This window comes from Fusarium oxysporum, chromosome III, assembly GCF_013085055.1.
Source record: "Fusarium oxysporum Fo47 chromosome III, complete sequence".
Classification (NCBI taxonomy): domain Eukaryota; kingdom Fungi; phylum Ascomycota; class Sordariomycetes; order Hypocreales; family Nectriaceae; genus Fusarium; species Fusarium oxysporum.
This window is the reverse complement of record NC_072842.1, coordinates 377,431-399,492: the sequence shown is the minus strand read 5'-3', so window position 1 is coordinate 399,492 and position 22,062 is coordinate 377,431. Positions and strand designations below refer to the sequence as shown.

The following is a 22,062-nucleotide window of genomic DNA, read 5'->3' as shown; positions in this document are numbered from 1 at the left end:
ATCTATCCGCACTTGGTGTCGTACGTCACAACTCTAGCAATATAGTATCTCCGACAGCGGACCGGCATCATCCTATTCAGATCTACTAAAGTTAACAACATGTCTCCCAAATTCCGCCAAGTCTCCAACATCTTGCCCTGTGAGATACCAATCAGAGTTATCCAACAGAGACTGAAAATAGCCATAATACTCATCCAATGGTGTATCCATAGGGATTAGGTCGTCGTTTGGCACAGTGCTTGCATTAACTGCTGAGGGTATCCAGACTTGTGACATGTCGTTGAAGTTTGACGGCTCTTGCTCCAAGCTTAAATTATCTTGTTCAACACCATTCAGGTCGATATCAGGTCTCGACAGACCTGGATCTACCACTGGTTCTGTTGCATTATCTGTTGCGCCGGTATTATTTACGGGCTCTGTGCGGTCACGACCTTGACTATCACCAGCGACCTGGCGTACATTGATATGCGCAGATTGTGAGCGATAGCCCGAGGGGACAGTTGTACCCTCATTTGTTCGTAAATTTTCCGGCAAATGATGCAAAATCTCATGGATCTCTTGGAGTCGTTCAACGGCGGTGGTATTGTGGTTGTCGGCCAGATACTGAAGACTCTCCATTGCATCAGCCAATCCAGGCGATGGATTGAGCTTGTCCTTGTCTTCACAAGCAGAGTCAAACACAGCTGTGAGAATCAAGACAAAAGTCGCAGAAAAAATGGCATCGCAGTCAAAGAACCCAAAGATAGCTATAGGTCGGTGGATTTAGCCCTAATCTCAGCTCCAACGACACTTTCAGGGATCTCACCTAAGAGATTCATACTTCGTAATGTTATGATAGTACGCACAATACGCCTAGCTGCTTCAGTGCATGCTCGACAAAGCTGTGCCAACGAAGAGTTCCCCAGTTGCTCCAGGCCAGAACTCGATCCTGCAAGTATTAAATGTGCTACGTGTAGCATTACCGGACGTATTGTGAGTAAGGTGGCCTATGCCTGTCAGCTTCAACGCTACTTGAGGCTTCAAGGATAATATGCTTAGTCGAATAAGCTTCCAGGAGGAAGCGACTTACTTGGTATAGCATGAGCTGAAGAGAGGCAGTTGTTCTCACAGAAACATTCGCATTTGGTCCATGAGCTACCGTTGCTAGATTCTCTGGTATCTCGCTCGAAATATCATGCAGACATCTAATGATCTCTTTGACATCATGCACGAAAGAGCCTTGGTTCTGACGTTTGCGGCTATAGAGGTCTAGTAATTCTCAGTCAGTCGAAAGCATCGCGTTGAGATAGACCTAGTACCTATGAGGATGCGGCTTGTGACTCTCGCGATTCGAGCATTTGTGCGTATTGGCTGAGTGGAGCTGAACCCCGGCTGGTCGGTGGGATACTCTAGCACGATGAAAGCGTCATCAATACCATATGGGTGGCCTGTCGCCGCTGCCAACCGCCTATGATCGACATGTTAACTATGGCGGGTACAAAGAACAGTTTGCATGAATACTACCTTTCTTGCATGTAAATTGTCCACCATAGCCTACCAATGTGGGCTTTTTCCGAGCGCAATATTTGGGTCCCCTCCAGAGGACGATGGTAACCATGTGTGACTGCGAGCCGCAAGGCTATGCTGGTCTAAATAGTGATGCATAAGATACATGTCCTACAGGATAGATCATCAAATGCTTACATATATATATGCTTCTTCCTTTCGGTTCATGGCTTGTAGGTAAACCCCGAGCAACGTCAATGTCTCAATTGCAACCCTCCCTTGAGCATATTGCTCGCTAGGTGTTGGCAATTGTGCATGGACGAACTCAAACAAATTACCTCCTAAATTGTGATCGCCATTGCTCCCTACGTTTTCGCCGGAAAGTAGCATTCCCAATGCAAACATGATGCTCATCCGCAAAAACCATGGTGTCGGCGGGAGCTGGCCTTCTGGATCCGTATAGTAGAGCTCAATATTGTCGGAAACCTCTCGCGCGTCAAAGTGACTTTGACTCTGACCAATGTACAGGCTGACAACCTCTAGGAGATGATAGGCTTCCGCTTCGCTAGGCAGAAGGGGTAGAAAGCCTTGATATGTGATGTAGGCCTGTCTTGGAGACAAGTTGTTACTGTTGGAGACGTGAGTGGTAGGGTGTGGAATATCGCGTCTATGTCGAGCATTACTGAGCAGGTTTTGAACCCTGAAGCCAAAGGTAGCGCTCGAGCTCAACGACGAGTCGGTTTCTATTGCTGTACCATTAATTAGCACATGCTGCTCCCATCTCAAACGTGAAATGCATACACCGGCCGGTCAATGGTATCGAGGTCGTCGGTCTGGTCGTAGATTTTGGAATCGGTGAGGGCGCAACGGCCGGTGTGTCTCGCGGCTGTTGAGCATCTTGACCAGTAGAGAAAGGACTTCGAACATCAATAGCATCGGGGGCCCAGTCTCCCATGTCATGATTCCGTCCTTCATACTGAGCGAGGCGATTCTCGAGATCTTCAACGTGGCTAGGAGAGTGTCAATGCGGATGCACAACGACGCGTGAATGGAAAACTGCGAGGGGGCGCTTACGTTACGGGATAGACCTTTCTTTCTTGGCGAAGGGGAACACTGCACTGCAGTCCACGCTTGTGACAGTATTCACAAGGCACGGTCCCGGAGCATTTGACCTTCTTCTTCCGACATGTCAGGCATCTAGATACGCGTTTGTCAGGGAGGCACAGCCGGTTAGCGAGTAGATTCACTCACGCCAATAACTTCTTGTTCTGTGTTTTTCTCACACCCGAAATCCTGGGAGATCGAGACGATGTGGACATTGCTGCTGAGAATGGAAATGAGGAGTTTGGGTTCGGGAAGCGGACCCCGAAGATTCAAATAGAACCCATAGTCAGACTATTAAATTTGGCTTTGTTAGCTTCGGGAAGAGGGGGCCGATGCTAAGCTCGGGTTCGGGGTCCATAATTTTAACGTATATAGCCGATGACTGGTATGGCCGATAGAATGATGCTTAAAAGTAAACCACAAAGTTGGCCTCGTTTCAGATCCCAAGACTGACCATGCAACAGGCGAACAAGGGGCTTCAATCCTACAAAAAGGCTAGAGCTTACACGAAGCGTTAAATTTCTCGATATTTCGGAGTCCACTTTCCAATGTACCGGGTAACCAAGTCTTCCTCTAGCGTCATAGACAAAAGGCCTTAAACAGTGAAGGGTATAGAACCAAATTTATCAGAGACAATATTGTGGATAGCGAAACGTGCATGATGAATGATAAGTATGTGCCGCACTCATGTTGGTCTTGGAGAACCAAACGCTAGGCTTTTCTATGTTCGGTGCGCCATCTCGAGCTTGTTAAACTGAGCTCGGTGCCCCAGACCGATTATCGTTCTGGGCCGATTACCCCACGTTTCGGCGGACTCATAACACGAAAGTTTATCCCTCAATCTGAGATTATCGGACGAGTGCCAAGCTATACCCAGTATCAATATATAGTTCTAAACTATATCTTTCTGTAAGAAGACTGTTCTACAAGGCCAAACCTTCCCATTTGGATCTGGATACTGATATATGTTTTCAGCTGTGCCAATCAACCTATACCCCCGTCTCTCATACCAGGCCTGAGTGGGAATCTAAATCAACAATTAGCATTCCTCATAGGTAACTACTTAATACCAGTCATTTACCTTGAAAGCTCCTCCATAGACAGCTATAGCGAATTCCTCATTCGCCTGATCTTCTTGGTGCACCGTGTCTAATAGGAGATGTCTAGCGTTGAGGGGCTCCTCCGTGGCCACACGTTCAGCGATTTTCATAGCAGCTCCGCCGACACCAAGGCCTTGAAGTCTGTAAGATACGTAAAGACTCTTGACCCAGTATGCGTCAGATTTGGGGAACTCTAGTTCAAGCTTTTCTGCATAGTCTGAGATATGGGTGTCAAGAGCGACGTGCCCAACCGGAATGAACTTTGCGCCAGTGGGAACGCGTGGTTTTCCGAGCAGCGTCTTGCTCGAGTCGAGGAGTTCTTCTGTCTCCTACAAAGCATAAGTAAAAAGAGTGGATCAGCTTCATATACTGAACCTACCTTGGGATAAGCCTCAGTATGCATCTTGAGGTATTTCTCACGCTGTGGCTCGTCCTGCGGAAAGATCTCAAAAGAGACTTAGAATGATAATGTAATATAGTGGTGTGAGGTGGGACTTACAATCCAGTAAACGCATTTCGTCCCGTTGATATGTCCATTTTCCCACTCAGTCGGGACAGTTGACGCTTGCCAGCCACAAATTATGCGCTGCTCAACCATGCGCCTCACATGTTCAGGGGAGTTTGGATCCCATGGGATAAGAGTGACGGTCAGTTTCGCCATTTCAAGATCGTTTGTTTGATGGCTTTCTTGTTAAGACAAGAGCTAAACAATGCGGGTCCTATGACTTTAAGTATCTCAGAGCCTCAGCCTTCCAAAGGGGTTACAGCTGTCGAGTGAAGTATAAGAAACTAGCTATACTTAGCATCCAGCGTTAAAATAAATCCTATACGCAGGGTAAAGAATTTACCGCCCGAAGGGTTGTGCTATTTCAAGAGGTAGCTTATCAAGGCGCACCTTAGTAAATACACGTAAGCACAGTTAGCTAGGCGGTCGGCGTTGTAGGGAGACCCCACAACTTCGTATAGCCGTTGTGACCACGCCCTAATGTCAATGACGCCCTAGTGTAAAGAATAGAGGGGCTGTGACCACGCCCTTATGCAGATAAGAACTGAGATAAGAACTGTTAAATGCAATGCTTATATTGCTTAGATGCCCACATTTGGGCAGCGGATGCCAGGGAGAGAATCAGGGAAAGATTAATTTGCTACAAACACCCTGTAAATCATCTCAACCTCTGCCAGACATGTTCAAACGGGAGGGAGCCCCTCAAAGCCAGTGACCTCCCATAACCAACCATTGACATCATCAAGATCCGCACCAATATTCGTATGCCCATCAAGCAAACTAGCAACATTGAGTATCTGGTTCGGCGATATTCCCTGCTCTCCCAGAACAGAAATGCAGTCGTTATCTTGACCTTGAAGATGAGGCACGATATCTCGCTGTTCAATCAGGTGCAACATATCATGCAGACGCTCAAGTTCCTGGCGCCGAAACCGTGCAGGGAGATTTCCACCTGCGATCAAAGCGTCAAGAATATTCCTTGTTAGCTCAAAGGAAGACTCGCTGGCTGAGTCTGGGAAGGGTTGGATGGCGGATATAAGTGCCAGGACGAAGCCATCTGAAAATGCATGGTCGAGATCAAAGGGGAGAAAGAGTTCTTCGATACGTTAGCTGGTTGCACTTTGTCAGATGAAAGAGAACTGTACCAAGAAGATCCTGTGACTGAAGTGTTGTCAAGATACGAAGTGATTTATGGGCTGAGTCGTAACAGGTTCTAACTAGAGCTTTGACAGGCTCAACAATCTCGCAGTTGGTATTGTTATCATGCCTGCTCATTTCCAGCTTGTCTCTGAGAATACACATGAGAAGCGGCCTTGTAGCAAGAACTATGCACTGGATTGGCTGTAATTAGCCTACATCCTAATTGAAGGGAATGTTTCATGACTGACCTGATGGTAGCATAGATTCAAGGTTGCAGAGACGCGTGATAGTGGACTTTGGTTGTCCAGCTTCAGATCAGGCGCTGAGTTTAGCTCAACTCCAAGCGCAGCGAGTTCCCTCAAAATGGTCATGGTGTTTTTCGGGAACGAGACGTCTAATTTCCCGTCGATTCCGTATATAGCTAGTCTATGCGTCAGCGCTCTTCGATCATGCGGTCCTTGCTGAGGATGACATACTATTTAGTACTTTGGTCTTGAGCCTTGATAGCTTGATATGCATCTCCAATGAGCTTGATCTTCGAGGCGTTGTCTGATCTCCTGGGATCGGCACAGATATATCGCTGTCTTGGACAGAACTTGGAGCGCCCATCAAGGATGAGAATTTGCGATCGAGGATGTAGAGTGTCCACCATGCATTGCGATATCGCCTAACTTCAGGATCGTCGGCGGATTCTCCAGCAATATCACGGTGTAGACCTTGGCTAAGCGCTATCCTAAGACCCATTCCAAGCTAGACAGTATCGTTCAGTATCGTTTGCGATTTCCTGGACAGTGTATACTTACATAGACGTACGCGCTGTTGCGGTGATCGACAGCTTGGAGATATAAAGCAAGACCGCAGCATACTTCGATCGACAGAATTGGATCTATGTACAGTCCGTATGTATCTGGGAATAGCTCCATGGCTTTCATGAAGTACTCACTCCCCGGTGAACCAGCCTTGGACATACCGCGGGTGAGCAGTCCCTTCCCCAGAGCCATGATGAGGAAGTACTGGACATACCACATCCTGTTCCTGGCGGTCACCAGTGGTGGGCCATCACTGTATAATGAATGAAGAGCTGGCATGAACTTTTGCTCGTCGAATAGGTGGTAAGTTTGGACGATGTGAAACTTGACCGTGTTGGTGAGATAAAGGGCATAGTCCAGGGAAGGCAGACCTTCGATGTTGACAACAAGATCAGTCTGTTTCATACTTGGTAGCTCGATGTTGAAAGCAACACCATCGTGATTCAGTGGAACCTCGGGTGAGAGTTCATGGCCCACATACTAAGATCTGTATTAGCGTGCACACAACGCTTGTTTTGATTGGAGAGTTACCTCTCGTATCATGCCCATTACATGATGACTATACGCCCATGTAGACGAAGGGCCTAGAAAGCCTGTACAAATTAGTTTTCAGGATCGGTTGGGATGTAGATCAACATACGTTTCCTGCCTTGATGGTCTACGACAAACTTAGACGACGGTGTCAGTAGAGGATTGGTCATTTGTGGTAGGCCATCGTCAGCATTCGTTCTTCGGCCGGGTGCTGTAGCCGTTACATCTTGAGAAAAGTTGTCAGTAAGCTTCAAGTCAAATGATAACGGCTCTCACTTGTACTGGTATCCGCAGCAGTTTTGTTCTTCTTCTGTTTTTGCGCCTCATCCCAATCCTCTGCCTTTCGCTTCAGATCATTGAGCAAGCTACAATTAGTCTCAGCTTAGCCACTTTTTGCAACGCTATGAACAGCCACTTACTTCTCGGATACGACAACCTTGCGATCCTCCTGCTCAAACACGCAGTCTGTCGAGCGACGCGTACAATTAGCGCAGGGACAGGTGCCTGAGCAACGAACCTTTCGCTCGCGACATTGCAAACATCTTCGAAGAGTAAGTTATGTTAGCGATTGATTCACTGTTTTCGGGTAGGTATAATTGGTCAATGAAGCGAGAGCTACTCACGCGACTGTCTTGTTGCGCTTCCCCGACGGTGGAGGTGTAGATTGCGGGTTCATTCCAACGCCTGTATTGTATGTTGTTACTTCTTCAACTACTCTCTGTTTTCATCACTTGCAGTGTAGGGTAATTAAATAGGCATTATATGTCAAGTCTCCGATGAGGTCGACGGAAGCAAAAGTCCGTTTTGGAGATAAGTCGAAGCAAGCTACTGTTAGTACCAATGCTAAAAGCTGTCGGAGTATCATATAGCCGGAACCCGATGTCGGCAAATCCTACCCTGTATCTAGAAAAATAGCATTCACTATTAATGTAATAGTCTGAAAGGTCCCTAGCATTTATGTTGTAATTAAATCCGGTTTAATGTAAGCCAGTTGTCGGATATATGTTGTGAAAGGTTATTTGCAGAGGATAGTTTTCCTTGAACATAGGGGCAAAAGCTAAGAAAGCTAGATTATTTGTTTTAGTGGCTACCACGGAATAAACTTGTGAATCGCAATTTTAAAAGTTAAATGTTCGTATCCTGTTATGTCACACACAATATATGACGTGGTAAATACGCAGCCATTCAGAAAAAATACAGCCAAGGGAGGCCTACCATTCAATACTCCCCGCTTCTTATCATGGCAGTGCTTTAAACAAGTACCTAGCCTTTCCTTTTGAATCAAAACACATTCCCAATCGAATGAACTTAGGGACGTCAGCTCATCGCACTCGTCTTTATATGTATCGCTTGTTGTACCTCGCGAATACTACTTCAACTTCCTGAAGTGCCCAACATGGATCTCGTTATCGGAACTGAATTGAACGAACGAGTGATCTACCAAGCGACAAAGAATATTTTTAATGGTCAATACGCTAAGTTGAGAGATCGTGGGGTCGTAAGAGCGTCGATTAACAACCATTTAAAAAGGGGGAGCTTAGTGCAACAAGTTGTAACTCGACACGGCTTTGACGCTGTATCTCGGGAAGTGTTGAAGCTCCTTTCGGACAAGGTTTATGAGTCGACCCCGATTGCCCGCCAACGCTTTCCCGATCTATTTGAGCCTTCGACGGCTCAGAATATTGCCAGGACGCAACTAGAAGCAGAAGCGACTAGGACCGAGCAAGCCGCGCTTAAGGGCATTGAAGAAACCCACTCGGATGACAATCAGGATATTCGCGACTTACAAGCAGCCACCACAGCAGTACATGGTACGTCTTGCCCATTCAAGGTTATTGATACTAACTGAGACTGGCCAGACGCTAGCGATAGCACTGCAAGCGACATTGCTGGCAGTTCATTGTTATTCCCAGTCTATCTGCCGTTTCCTACGGAGCATCTCCTTATGGAGAAACTTCAAAAAGTCTTGGAAACTGCCTGTTACGAGTACGGAATAAGGGAACTCTCGAGTATCGTGCAACACCGCGACTGGGACTGCTCTGAGTCAGTAGAGCTTAATCAGTGGGCAGAGCTCCTCGGACATGAGGGAAACCTAAAACGGCAGGGAACCGGTAAGGCACTGAAAGAATTACTGCGATCAATTGCACAAATCAGACATACAGCTGTTCATCGTCTACGCACCAACTCAAGAGGACTAGAACAGTTTCTCGCCGACGCAGAAGACCTTGCTAGAATTCTGGGAGTCAATATATACACACAAGTTATCTCGCAAATGAGGATAGATGCGCAGTCAACACTCACAGAGCTTGCGCAGAACAAGCAATTTATTCAGCTGCAGCTGGAGAAGGCTCAAGAAGAGATAGCAAAGCAGCGCGCCGAACTCGATCAGAAAGAGCAGGAGAATTTGCGCCGCATGGAAAGGGAGGATAAAAGGTATCGTGCTATGGCGGGACAAAGACTGCAACAGGCTCTTAATCTCGTGGGAAACTTTGCGATAGCACCGGAGAGCGAGAATATGGCGCTGGACGGTATGGGCGGCGACGATGTCTACCCTGTTTCTGATGACGATAGCAACTTGAATCACGCAGAGCAATTCGAAGACTGCAGTGAATCATGATTGTCAAATGGAATACTAAGAGCTCTACAACGTATATCTGAATCCTTCTCGACCCTCGCATAGGTACTTCCCTCGATCTGCCTGTCTGTTATTATGACGGAGCATAAGCATTGTTAGCGCAGCGACTACAACCGCTGCAACGTTGATGGCCATGACAGCTACGAGTCCAGGGATGTAGTTTGGTGCATCTTGTTGGCCTGGACTGCTGTTAGATGTGATATGTCAAGGGAAGGGTTGCCAACTTACGGAATACCATGCTGGAATAAATCCCACCAACACCACTCATGCTGATAAGGAAGCCAGTGGATACAGCACGTCGGGCATCCCCGACAATGTTATTGGCCTGCCACGCAAGTGTCGTCACAACTAGGCCATTAGCGCCAGCGACGCCAAGAAATGTGCCGACATAGCGAGGTGTTGGTGAATTGAGAAAACCAGTCATGCATAGCCCAATGATGCCAATCAGGCCTTGGAAGATGACGAACGGACCTCGCAGTCTCGTCTTATCAGCAAGCCACGAGATACCCATTGCTTCAACGACAGCAAACAGTGCTGGAGGTGTACTCAAAATAAACGAAAGCTCAAGTGAGTATCCAAGACCACCTCGTAGGATGATAGGCAGGAAGAACAAGAAGGCATATACTCCAACAGCACCGGCCATATACATAAGCGAATGTGCCCAGGGCTTCCAGTCAGCAGCTGTCTGGCCAATGATTTTCATGGTCACTTTCTCTCGTTCTTCGGGGCCACGGTCTTCAGCGAGGCGTTCTTTGACGAAGGCACGTTCTTCGGGGGTGAGGAATGTGTTTTTGTCGGAGTCGGGAAAGTCGACGATGATGAACCATGAGCCGATGCCGGCGACGACTGTGATGGCACCTTCGACGATGAAGATCCAACGCCATCTACAACAATCAGCTTCTAGACCATCAGTGAATGGACAGGCATACTTACCCTTTGTAGTGATGAGTCTTGGAAATCTGTATCAGGCCGTATGCAAGAATGTTGGCGAACGCTGACAGCGCAGAAGCTGTCAAGAAGAAGCCTGCCATGCGCTTCTGTACCTCATATCTCTTGTACCAGGAAGACACAAGATAAACACAGCCTTTCTGATTGTCAGTTCCATGGCTACTTGGGATGAGGAATTTGCATAGGTACCTGGAAAGAAACCAGCCTCGAAAACGCCAAGAAGAGCTCTCAGTACAGCGAGGCCAGCCCAGTTGTTCAAGAAGCCAATGCCAAGCGACACCAAACCCCAGGCAAAAGCCAGAAAGGCAAGCCAATTGGCTGCACCGAGCTTGTGAATGAAAGCATTGCTGGGGATCTCGAAAATGATGTATCCGATGAAGAAGACCATCAAGACAATAGACACGCGATTGTCAACAGCGAGGTCGAGGTCTTCATCCATGCCGGAGATGCGAGCGACCGCGATGTTGGATCGGTCGACAAGGGCGATTGTGTAAAGGCATCCGAGGATAGGTAGGAGTCGAGTATCAATTTTTCGAAGGACGCGCTTCTCGAATTTGGTGTCGTGAGCTGATTGGCCATTGTCCTTGGTTTCAATCTGTTCTAGGTCATGTTTTTCCTCGTGAGACATGTCAATCTCTGGGTGAACGGTGCTGTTGGCCATTGCTATAGTGAAGAAGTGCTACCTGCCGGGAGTGAGCTCATGCAGGTCTCGATTGAATCCGGGGAAGTCTGGGGTTACTTTTATACATGTGCATTCCGGGCCAAGATCGCCAATGACCCATGTCTCATTTGATAGCTTTCCGGTTTGAGAAGGGAAACGTGAAGGATGGAGGATCTGCAACCGCTAACCACAGCCGATGACGGCGATGGCCATCGGCTATGGTAATTCCCGGGGACATGTCCGTCAGAGAAGAAGCATGGTTAAGCTTGAATCGATTTAGCGTGGTGAGTCTGCGGGGTAGACTGCATCCTTCACCCCGGGCCCACTGTTGGATGGCAATCCCCAGATTCTACCAGGCGGGGAAGAGGAGGCATGCATTTTCTGGAGTGTGATGAGTTACTCAATACCATTGGGGGCAATGGAAGAGAGTAGTAATCGACAACTGGCCAGGAGGACGCCCAATCATGGCAGGAAGAGAGGCACGGCGTGTGAGCGTTGCAATCGGCGAAGAACAAAGTGCGATGGATCTGTCACTGGGGTACCATGCTCTGCTTGCAGGAAGAGTGGCCATCATGAGCAGTGTGCATTGATCCAGTCCAAACGCCGAAGGTATGATCTTATCCCTGTGCCACGAGATGATACTGATCTTCGTTGTGTAGAGGTCCCGACGGACGATACACGTTGTTGCCTGACATCGAGTCGTGTAGCAGTTCAGGCAGTCCCAGCGTCCCCCCGAACAATGAGGATGAATCCATGAGGATGGCCACTGAAGACCCTCCGACAGAAAGAGAACAGAACAGCAGACCGGTGCAACAATTGAGCGATTCTACTATCGCAAGGCCATCTTCTGACCAGCATGCGAGTCCTAATGCTCAACCAAGCGTTGTTGGTGAAAGCTGGTATGCATCATATGTCATGAGAGGTTACACGCCTGGTCACAATAGTGTTCACCGCCCAATCGGCGAGTGTAACGAAACGGTTCAGAGTGTAACCCGCGACACGAGAAGAGAGAGCGTCTGCAGTCGGCCATCCTTGCCTCTCGAAAAGACGGGCCTCGCAGACCTTCCATCACCGGACTTAGTAGACCGTCTCATCAAGATCTACTTCGACAGATTTCACGCTTTTTGCCCGATACTTGGGAAGAAGTACTTCCTTTCATCTTTTGATGACGGAGCCATGTCTGGTACCCTACTCCGAAGTGTCCTTTTCGTTGCATCGTTGCACTGTAATCCAGGGGTATTACATCTCATGGGGTACAGCACTCGATGGGATGCCAACAATGCTCTGTACAACAAAGCGAGCGCAGCCTTCGACGCAGATCGGGAATCGAGTCGAACACATATGATACTGTCGTCGTACCTGCTTCACTACTGGTTTGGAAGTCCAACGGCTTATCGCGATTGCCACTGGTGGCTTGCAGCTGCGATACGATCCGCGCAGTGTACAGGCTACCACAGGAGTACAAAAAACAGCAAGATGTCGCCTGAGGAAAGATCACGGTGGAAGCGTATCTGGTGGTGCCTTTATGTGAGTAAATATTCAATGATAGCCAGCATTTGCTCACTAATCAGGTTCGGGATCGTCAAATCGCTATCTCTACTGGCACGCCTATGGTGATCAACGACGAAGATCATGATGTCGAAGAACTTCTTGAGGAAGACTTTCCGGAAGAAGCTCCAGAGACTGTGCAGTACATCATATCGCAGATTAAGTTGAGTAAAGCTAGTAAGATCTTCCATGCCCCTAAGCCTGATTGCTAGCCATGAGAAATACTAACGGAATAGTGGCTCGATTGTACTTCTCCCACTGCTCACCTTCCCGTCTGTCTCTCTGTAATGAAGCTCATGTTCTCCATGAAGCCATGAGAGATATCCAGTCGACGCTGCAAGCCTGGTATGAGTCGTCTCAGGGCTTGAACTTCTCCAACGGTAACCATCATCTAAGCTTAACACTGAAAGTTTGCTATCAGTGCGTATCAAGCTCCTATTCGCCAAACATGAAGCTGATTTCATTAGTTACTATTTGATCAACCTCAGCCAGAGGCTGCAAAGACAGTGCAACGCATCCAAGGAGGTAAAGCCCGTGCTTGACGCGGCAGCACAAATCTTCAGCCTCGTGGAGAACTCGTTACTCTTTTGGACACCGGAGCACTTTCCCATGATATAGTAAGTTTCTCAAAGAGCTCTTGTAACAAGAGGCTTACAATAATTCCAGTGTCTCTGCTCTCTTCTCTGCGATGATGGCTCTTGCAGTTGACGTCAAAACCTCAGCGCCCAAAAGTGATCAGATCTTTGTCAAGATCCGGCCTGGATTACTGGCTCTCAAACAGTTTGAGTCAGTCTATATCCTGGCGCGATGGATCAAGAACTTCTTCATGGATATACTGAACCGTCCACCTCCTATAGACACGGAAGAAGCGCAGAGGCCGCCTACGAACTCAAATGGCGACGACGTAGATGGCGGGGGAACAGGCACAGAGATGAGGAATAGCAGCACGGATCAAGCCTACGACATCCAGAGAAACACTGCATCAGCTGGCCAAGCCACACATGATGCGACAGATTTTGAAGACTCCAATTTTGCATTTGACCAGAGTTCAGGATTTGAGGGAGGCGGGTTTTGGCCGACATACTTGGCAAACGGTGTCTTCTCGGGTGTGCAGTCAAGTGATGACATGGAGTTTCCGCACCCAGACTCATTCCAGTATCAAGCGATGTACTTTCTGGCCGATCTGGGAATAGCAAGCACTGAGCCTATGGATTAACAAACGTATTGTGAGACTTTATTGTAATCTTGGCGTATCTAGTCTTGATCTCTGGCTGGAACGCACAAACTCCATATTCTTGGCATACTGTTAAGACTAGTTGGTGTCTTGAGCAAGTGCGGGGATCGGAGGTTTACTAACCTATGATTTGCCATAACATGGGCTGAAGGGATTTAGCTAGACCCAATAGTCTGTTCTCCTACTCCAAAAATGGAAATTGGATCCCCGGGAATGGTATTGTCCATAGCCGAATGCTCATAGTCCACTTCTGCGATCTGCATTCCATAGCCGATGGCACCATCCCCGGCTCAACTCGGAACCTCGCCGGGGAGTCAGATGAGAGATTGAAGTAGAGTAAATAAGAGAAGCGAAATGGAAAAGATTGTAATAAACAATTGCCATTCACATTGATTGCCTGTCTGTTAGTTATACCCCTCTATCAACTCTCTCTTTCTTATTAAGACTTGCTGTGATCTACCAAAGCTGTCATGTGGGCTCTGGGCAGATCGTTACGCCGGGTAGTACATGTTGGGCGACGTCCAACGTCTTCCCGGACTCGATTACCAGCTCGGTACCTTCGGTCAGTTTCGATTACATCAAAAACAGATACTTCAGGATCAACGCAATGGCAGACAAGTAGCAGAGGTAGGTCCTTCATTACATTCATAGACCAAAGACTGACTTCACCCAGGGCTATACGTACTGGGGTTGGCGGCATTAACCGTCGGCATGGCTGGAGCACTGAGTGTCAACAGCCTCCCAACAAAGAGGCAGCTATCATCAACACAGTCACTGTTTGACACCCCCGAGATTCAACATGACTTGTCGGCATCGAATATTGAAGGTGCTTGTAAAGAATTCGCCGCTATCTTGGGTCCTGAGAACGTCTCAACAGAACGTACAGACCTCGTTACCCATTCCGGCTCAGACTATCAGTCGTATGCCTGGACTGAAGAGTCTGCCATCCTTTCACAAGTCATCCTCTACCCTGAGACTACAGAACAGGTTTCAGAGCTTATGAAAGTATGCTTCCGACGTCGGTTGCCAGTCACGCCATATTCGGGAGGGACATCGATTGAAGGGCAGTACATACCCCATTTGCAGGGTATATGTATCGATTTTGGTCGAATGAACAACATTGTAGAGCTGAACAAGTATGACCTCGACTGCGTTGTGCAACCCGGTATTGGTTGGATGGACCTAAATGAGGAGTTAGCGGCCCATGGTCTGTTCTTCCCCCCAGATCCTGGTCCCGGCGCCATGATTGGAGGAATGGTCGGCACAGGATGCTCAGGAACAAACGCTGCGGCTTATGGGACTATGAAAGATTGGGTCCTATCACTCACGGTGGTTCTCGCCGATGGCACGATTATCAAGACCAGGCAGAGGGCGAGAAAGTCAAGCGCAGGCTATGACCTGACGAGGACCTTTATCGGCAGCGAGGGAACCCTTGGCCTCGTCACGGAAGCTACACTCAAACTGGCAGTCAAGCCACCCTGTGAGGCCGTGGCCGTGTGCACATTCCAAACGCTACGAGACGCGGCCTCGGCAGTTCGAGAGGTGCTATCCAATGGCATCCAGGTTGCAGCTGTTGAGATCCTTGATGAAGTACAGATGAAGAGCATCAATGATTCTGCTTTAACGAGATTGAAGTGGAAAGAAGAACCAACCCTGTTCTTCAAGTTCACCGGGAGCGATGAGTTCATCGTGGATCATCTTGCCAAACAAGTTGGAAGTATCACGAAGCAAAACCGCAGCACGGCATATAAATTCGCCTCCGATGAGACGGAACGAAACGAATTATGGTCCGCAAGGAAGAATGCCCTCTGGAGCATGCTTGCCATGAGAAAGTCACCAACTGACAAAGTCTGGACTACTGATGTAGCTGTACCTTTAAGCAGGCTTCCTGACATCATAGAGTTCGCTAAGGCCGATATCGAGAAGTCGGGCTTGCTCGGCTCAATCGTTGGGCACGTTGGTGACGGGAACTTCCATACACTACTATTATTTCCCGAGGACAAGCGTTATATCGCCGAAGAGGTCGTCCACCGAATGGTTGATAAAGCCATCGAGATGAAAGGTACAGCGACGGGCGAGCATGGCGTCGGACTTGTGAAGAGGGACTACTTGGAGAAGGAACTCGGTAAAGAAGCTGTAGATACGATGCGATCGGTAAGCCTTCTTGGACCGTCGAGGGTGATATGATACTAACTCGAGGGCATAGATGAAGAATGCATTTGACCCATTGTGCATACTGAATTGTGACAAGGTGATACGTATGCAGGCAGCATAAGTCAAACGAATGATTTATAGTCTCACAGGACAGAAAGAAATGTGATAGAAGAACATAAAGTGCAAGTAGAGCTAGAGTTTATCCAATACAGGGAGTTAGCGTTATATAACAATCTTGCCGTGTGCTTGTTAAGTTGACCCATTCGTCGACTTTGATGAAGGGGCTTTCTCAACCATTTCTACAGCAGCCAAGCATTTCGCTGCAGCGCCCGCGATCAACCCTGAATCTTGCTGGCACAGCATGAACCGCACACCCAATGTATGAATAGCCCAATCGTGAATATCAGGCGTACCATAGATACCCGCAAGACCCATAACCTTTCCATACTTCCTGCATGCTTTGCTCACCCGCATCAAAGCCTGGCGAAATCTGTCGCTGCGAAAATCGTCAGGGGCACCAAGTTCGATAGCCAAGTCATTGGACCCAATTAGCACAACGTCGACTCCCTCCACGGCGGCGATCTCCTCTACTCTTTGGACGGCCCCCTCGTTCTCTATCATGACGAACACTGATGATGCGTGCTCGTTGGTCTCTCGGATCACATCGGCTTGAGGGTAGGACTTGAGGGATAGGGCGGGTAGTTGGCCGGTGATTGAGCGACAGCCTTGAGGGGGATATTTCGATATGGCCACAGCTGCCTTTGCTTCATCTGGGGGGAGTGTATGTTAGTAGAACAGATAAACCATCCAGATAACATGTTGCTCACCCGAGTTTTGTACATGAGGAAAGATTATTCCCATGGCACCTGCGTCGAGGACTTTCTGGATGAATCCATTGCCGCATTGATGTGGCACACGTACAAATGGCGTTATGCCGAGAGCAAGTCCAGCACCACAAAACTTGCCTGCGTCGTCGAGAGAGAGCGTTGAGTGTTCCAAATCGATGAAGAGACTATCGAAATTTGCATTCTTGGCTAGTTGTACTACTTGAGGGTTTGTGATGAGTCGTACACCAAGGGCCTAAAAGTTGATGGTGTTAACACTGAGCAGGACATCTTATTCCGCACCATTAAGGGCACCCATTATAGAACGCGGAGGTCACATAATGCTATGCTCCAGCGGATGGTCATGACAAAGTAGTGCCTGGGGATGCATTCATACCTTGCAGAGCTGCCCGTTGGCGACCCTTGTCTTGAGAGAATTCTGACAAGCGAGCATTTTGCTAGACTGAAATATGAATTGTGCCGAATCTGAACGTCTGGCCTATAAGTTGACTGATACCGGTGGGCTGGCTGCCCTTGCTTTATCTAGCTGGTAGGTCGGTCTGCTCGGGGCTCGCGGTCCCCCAACGAGTTTCGGGGACCACTCTCCGGCTCGGGGCCCACTCCCCGAACACCAGATGCGGCCCTCGGCAATCGTTGCCACAGTGGGTAATGTGTTCATGCAGGTCTTTTGAAACGCTACTTATCCATAGAGATATCGGATACTGATGTTCGAGTCACACAGCGAGTATCGTGAGAAGTCTTGGTTCAGTCTGTGGTCAAGCTGTCTATCTATACATAGCTTATGTGGGCATCGCACTCTTCATTAGTTTAGGTGAGGGCATCATTAAATTCGCGAGTTCGATGCAAAACCGAGCTTATGCAACGGGACAAGCTTTGCTGTCACGTAATGAACAGAATATTATCCAAGATTCGCCGGATGATACAGAATCTATGACCATGATAGTCGCTAGTAAAAGTTCAAGGCAAGCTGCTGATGAATAAAGTATCAGAGTATGACTGGCCTAAGTCTACTATAATAAAATCCAAATCGATCGTAGGGTTATATTTATATCTTGCTAATAATACCAGGGTTAGTATAAAAAAGAGGCTTAATTATCTAATTAAATAGCGATATGATACATGCTTCGTTTTTAAATAAATCTAACCGCAGGAAGGGTAAATTTTCTGTTACTCTGTGAAAAGGTGAATTATATGGAGGTAAGTTGACCTATGATATGATAGCACCGTGCTAAACTCCTCTATTAAAAAAAGGTGAAATGGCCTATTCACCATTACAATAGATGATAGGGTAACTAGAGATAAATATTTTCATTTTGCAAATCATTACCAATCTCGTTTTAGGCAACAAAACATTTCCCCTACCCTCTCCCGAACTCAACATATCTCGGACTCCTCAGAGGGGGCCCGCTTGGCGTACTCTCTAACGCATAGACGAACCCCTCATAGTTCACTCCATTCTCTGACCTAACTCCCAAATAATCTCCAAATTGCTCCTCACAAGTATTGCTCAGTTCAGAATAATACACAGTTTGCATCAGGATTCCCTCCGAAGTGACAACGCCTAGGGCACCGCTCGGATTCAAGGTCCCGCCGCCGAACGCAATAGCAAGTCCGACATCACCACATTCCCTACTAGTGTAGAAATTCGGGAACGCGAAGGCAAAACTTGGGTTCCAGATCTGCCACTGTTTAGGTTTGGGAAGGCTCGGAAAGCTCCCCACGTCTACTTGCACAATTTGGACGTGAGGGTTGGCGAATCCGCCCCCAGAGCTTGCGTTCCAAGCGAACCAGACTTCGTTGGTGCGGCGTCGTGTGGCACCGATAATGTTGTTGGCCGAATTGCTAAAGAGCCAATTTTTCGTTGTATCCGCTGGGCACGCGGAGACGAACTTGGAGATGTCTGTGGGCCAATGATCGATCGAGACGTCGTTCCAGGCGTAGCTTGTTGACGATTCCGACCACTTAAAAACACGGATGGCTTTTCCCAGATCAGAGTGTCCAGCTCAGAAACCTAAACTATGCCTCCGGGTTGCGAAAGATTTCCTCGCAGTTGGCATCAAACCTCAAGTTAAACAGCCTAGCTCCCTGCATGAACTTGGCCATCTTCTCAAACTCGTGGTTCGGGCTGAACAACATCTCTACCAACTCGGTAGCTTCCTTCTCACCAAACTTCGGTATCGACTTGTCCACAAGCCTCCGGCATTTTCGAGCTTTCAACACATGCCCCTCGCACAGTTTCAGTAAAGATTGAAACTTTCCAGCCAGGCGCTCTCCTGCTTCTACGAAACATTCAACCAGCTCTCTCTTCTCAATATTCCGTATTTTGATGACAGTCTCATTGGCTCTTTTAGTCTTGCCCGCTAATTGAATCAGTAGCAGCCACAGATCGCCAGCTATTTCGGGTACTGGAGTTCCCGGTCCGTAGATATGAACCGTCCAGTCGTAAATCCACTTTCCAATGCTATTTGCATCGAAAACACTTCCAAACAAGAGTACGGGTTCTTCTTCTGGATCCCAATGCTTGAGGGAGGAGCTGGCAGAAATCCCATGCTTTTTCATGTATATTGCTTTGTCGATTTTGATCTGTCCGGCATTGTTCTTATCAGAGGGATCTTTCGTCGCCGATTGTGATATTGATTGGTTTTTGGTAAGCGATAAGGTCTTTGTAGTCGTCGTCCCATAAGCCCCAAACTCGGATTGTGCCAATGTCTCGAATTTGATGTACGTCGTTGAACCTGAATGACTGGGTTGAGCTGTGTCAGTCTTTGAGTGGCTCCCTTGCTCAATACGTTCTGTATACCCTCCCCTAACTGAGCTTTGACCCAGAAACCTTTTAGCCAACTGGTCTAAAGATTCAACCTGAATGGCTTGGAATGGAACTTGAGGTTTCCCGGTACGCCTTCTTTTTGAGATAATATGCACTCTCACGAGCCCTTGAACATCTCCGTCATCAGAATCAGAGTCCGAGCCCGAGAAACCGCGTTTTCTCTTTGGTCCCATTTGAGCTTTGCGTCGTTTTGGTTGGTGACATTTGTCTCATGTCTCGATATCCTCACAGTCGGCATTTTCAGGACCTCTTCGTCGTTTGAGGCGTACTGAAAAAGATGTCTCACCATGTAAAGCCGTTGGAGCAGATGGTAGTGATTCGTCGTTGTCAACCTCTACAACTCTTGTAAAGAACCTTTTACACTTTTGACTAATAAAATCGGTTAGCAGACGCTGAGACAGAAACTGGTCATACATACCACTCTACTTCGACCCCAGTCTCACCATCTGAAGGTGTATGGCAGAAGGGACAACTGGATCCTGCCTTTTCACCAGTAATCTCTGCCTCTGCTTCTTTGCACATAAGGCTCATATTGACTCTTTGATACGGCAAGAATGCGCTTTCCCACGGCATTGACCAATCAACCTTACGGTGCGTAGTGTCTTCTTGAAGCGAGTAGAGCTTGCGCTGTACTCGGCGAGCACCTTTCTTTCCCTTGAATCGTTGGTTGAGTATGAACTCAAAAGCCTCCCATGACGTGATGGTTTTGAGGTGTATGGGAAACGTCCTCCCAGTAATGTCTTCCAACACGAAGTGTTCATCGCTGGGTCCCCTATCTAAACGCATAATCACGGTCCGTATACTGCTCAAGTCTCCTGTGATTGCAGTCATCATGGCGACGATGTGGCCTGTTGATCTTTTGAGACTTGCGCCAAGCTGAGAAACAAGGTCCAACTTGGTAACGATTCGTCGTCCTAACAGCCCCAAATAGCCCTTTATCGACGCTGCTGATTGGTGTACCATGGCGGCTGTACGAATTTCGCCGTCGGATCGTTCTCTGATTAGAGTATCGTGGTTTCTCTGCAAAACCCGCCTGTTAAAGTCAAAAAGAACTCAGCAAGCGATGAGATCCAACATGTACGGTACTACTCACATCGTAGTCACTTCAAGTAACATTTTGAGCGTCATGGTGCATCCAACCACTTCATCACAGAGCTTCTCGACTTCCTTTTCATTGAGCCTCCACTGAACCTTTCGCCTGATATCTTTCAAAGCATTGCCACCACCCGAGACACTGTTACCTAAGCTCAGCTCATATTTGCGAATGTGACCGAGAAACACTTCCAAGCAGCTTCGGATCTGGCCAACAGCACTGAGAGCTATTTTTGAAAGACCTTCGAGGGATTGCGTCAGCTGGGGGTCTTCGTAGACTTGCTGGACAGCTTCGAGCGTCTGATGGAGGGTGTTGAGCCTTTGAACTAGATCGCGATATTGTTTGGCTGAGCCCCGACAATCGTCAAGGGCGGCGACAATGTCTTTGATTAGAAGGGCGATTGTAATAAAGTCACCGACAGAGCCGAAACTTAGCCCAAAGTCCATCGCTGGCTTCAATCGGTGGCTAACCGAGCTACAGGTTCTTCGTTTTCCTATCGATCAGGTCGAGGGAATTGAGGCTGGGGACCTGCGACGAAGAATTGAAGGTGAGAAAATGGAATAGAAGCGGGGTTCAATGAGGCCGCCCTGTAAGGCAGAATGGTAGGCTGTGCTATTGCCAGGAACGGAAATGTGAGTAGTAATTGGCCGAGCTCAGCCTTTTTTTCAGGAGTTGGGATTTTAGTAAGAACCTAGGCTTAGTAGTATATAGTTATATATAATAAGAAGTATAATTTCTAACAAAATACTCATCTTTTTTATATAATATTTATATCTTAAATCCTCCTACTTAAGTTAGGTATAGCCTTAGTGTTATCCCTATAGTACTATATATATAAATTGTGACGGTTGGGTTTCCAAACAGTTAAACTAGTCCGTACTAGGTTTATGTTTGCAGGATACGTAGGGCGTGATGCTGAGCGGTTGCGAAGTGTCACGTCTCTTAATGATCAAGTAATGCGTATTAGGCTTATTGATATAAAGATGCTTTATTAATAGCTGGTTAGCTAAGTCTTATGAAAGTGCTAATAAGTATGGTCTATATACTAGTAAATGCCAATAGTTAATCAGTGAGGTTATCGCGGGATCAGTACTGATCGTGACGGATTATCTATGATTGTAGAGTCTTGGCACTGATCCGTTTTGTGGGGCATGTGTTGATTGGAGGAAAATGTGGGGTATACCTGATGGAACCGCTGGGGTTGTAATATAAAATTCCTTAATAATTACCGTAATAGAATTATAAAGTCTTTAGGTAGAATGTCTTCCTAAGTCTAGATAATAGGTTATCTTGGCTCTCTTGGCCTTAATAGTATTACCAGGAGGTTAAGTTAGTAGGATCTATTTAAACTATCCCTAAAGGATATTGGTAAAATGGCTTTAGAAGAAATAAAGAAACCTAATTAGGCTGCAGGCTATTATATAGTATTATATTAGTGGCTAT

The 22,062-nt window shown here is 47.5% G+C and overlaps 8 protein-coding genes across 8 annotated transcripts; 2 read left to right on the top strand and 6 right to left on the bottom strand.

Annotated features, from left to right (window-relative positions):
* Positions 1 to 72: 72 nt before the first annotated feature.
* Positions 73 to 4,350, bottom strand: FOBCDRAFT_237627 (uncharacterized protein; the record flags this gene model as incomplete). Its single annotated transcript, XM_059610167.1, has 13 exons — positions 73 to 389; positions 444 to 746; positions 892 to 928; positions 1,070 to 1,248; positions 1,299 to 1,447; positions 1,504 to 1,628; positions 1,684 to 2,234; positions 2,287 to 2,495; positions 2,633 to 2,682; positions 2,737 to 2,806; positions 3,600 to 3,616; positions 3,671 to 4,018; positions 4,189 to 4,350. 13 exons carry the CDS (start codon positions 4,348 to 4,350, stop codon positions 73 to 75), a joined length of 2,517 nt encoding a protein of 838 aa, XP_059466894.1.
* A 483-nt stretch (positions 4,351 to 4,833) lies between these two features.
* FOBCDRAFT_248556 (uncharacterized protein) lies at positions 4,834 to 7,410 on the bottom strand. Its single transcript, XM_059610858.1, has 10 exons — positions 7,298 to 7,410; positions 7,094 to 7,216; positions 6,951 to 7,039; positions 6,784 to 6,900; positions 6,675 to 6,736; positions 6,138 to 6,623; positions 5,811 to 6,084; positions 5,583 to 5,755; positions 5,340 to 5,526; positions 4,834 to 5,290 (listed from the first exon to the last, which is right to left on the bottom strand). The coding sequence occupies exons 1-10, from the start codon at positions 7,348 to 7,350 to the stop codon at positions 4,878 to 4,880; spliced, it is 1,977 nt and encodes a 658-aa protein (XP_059466893.1). The 5' UTR covers positions 7,351 to 7,410; the 3' UTR covers positions 4,834 to 4,877.
* Positions 7,411 to 8,070: 660 nt separating this feature from the next.
* FOBCDRAFT_178107 (uncharacterized protein) lies at positions 8,071 to 9,291 on the top strand (the record flags this gene model as incomplete). Its single annotated transcript, XM_031175265.2, has 2 exons — positions 8,071 to 8,485; positions 8,534 to 9,291. 2 exons carry the CDS (start codon positions 8,071 to 8,073, stop codon positions 9,289 to 9,291), a joined length of 1,173 nt encoding a protein of 390 aa, XP_031046398.2.
* A 158-nt stretch (positions 9,292 to 9,449) lies between these two features.
* Positions 9,450 to 10,918, bottom strand: FOBCDRAFT_237622 (major facilitator superfamily domain-containing protein; the record flags this gene model as incomplete). Its single annotated transcript, XM_059610166.1, has 4 exons — positions 9,450 to 9,496; positions 9,538 to 10,193; positions 10,243 to 10,393; positions 10,447 to 10,918. The coding sequence occupies 4 exons, from the start codon at positions 10,916 to 10,918 to the stop codon at positions 9,450 to 9,452; spliced, it is 1,326 nt and encodes a 441-aa protein (XP_059464361.1).
* A 418-nt stretch (positions 10,919 to 11,336) lies between these two features.
* On the top strand, positions 11,337 to 15,887 carry FOBCDRAFT_178103 (uncharacterized protein; the record flags this gene model as incomplete). Its single annotated transcript, XM_059608545.1, has 9 exons — positions 11,337 to 11,527; positions 11,578 to 12,445; positions 12,490 to 12,643; positions 12,888 to 13,083; positions 13,133 to 13,633; positions 14,166 to 14,262; positions 14,315 to 14,327; positions 14,374 to 14,705; positions 14,787 to 15,887. The coding sequence occupies 9 exons, from the start codon at positions 11,337 to 11,339 to the stop codon at positions 15,885 to 15,887; spliced, it is 3,453 nt and encodes a 1,150-aa protein (XP_059464360.1).
* Positions 15,888 to 16,103: 216 nt separating this feature from the next.
* On the bottom strand, positions 16,104 to 17,132 carry FOBCDRAFT_237620 (Pyruvate/Phosphoenolpyruvate kinase-like domain-containing protein; the record flags this gene model as incomplete). The annotated part of the gene is made up of 4 exons (XM_059610165.1): positions 16,104 to 16,624; positions 16,682 to 16,736; positions 16,776 to 16,934; positions 17,076 to 17,132. 4 exons carry the CDS (start codon positions 17,130 to 17,132, stop codon positions 16,104 to 16,106), a joined length of 792 nt encoding a protein of 263 aa, XP_059464359.1.
* Positions 17,133 to 18,018: 886 nt separating this feature from the next.
* Positions 18,019 to 18,242, bottom strand: FOBCDRAFT_216637 (uncharacterized protein). Its single transcript, XM_031175259.3, has one exon. The coding sequence runs from the start codon at positions 18,232 to 18,234 to the stop codon at positions 18,058 to 18,060; it is 177 nt and encodes a 58-aa protein (XP_031046392.2). The 5' UTR covers positions 18,235 to 18,242; the 3' UTR covers positions 18,019 to 18,057.
* FOBCDRAFT_248553 (uncharacterized protein) lies at positions 18,241 to 21,065 on the bottom strand (the record flags this gene model as incomplete). Its single annotated transcript, XM_054703661.2, has 4 exons — positions 18,241 to 19,704; positions 19,756 to 19,895; positions 19,945 to 20,559; positions 20,620 to 21,065. 4 exons carry the CDS (start codon positions 21,063 to 21,065, stop codon positions 18,716 to 18,718), a joined length of 2,190 nt encoding a protein of 729 aa, XP_054559636.1. The 3' UTR covers positions 18,241 to 18,715.
* Between the last annotated feature and the right edge of the window lie 997 nt (positions 21,066 to 22,062).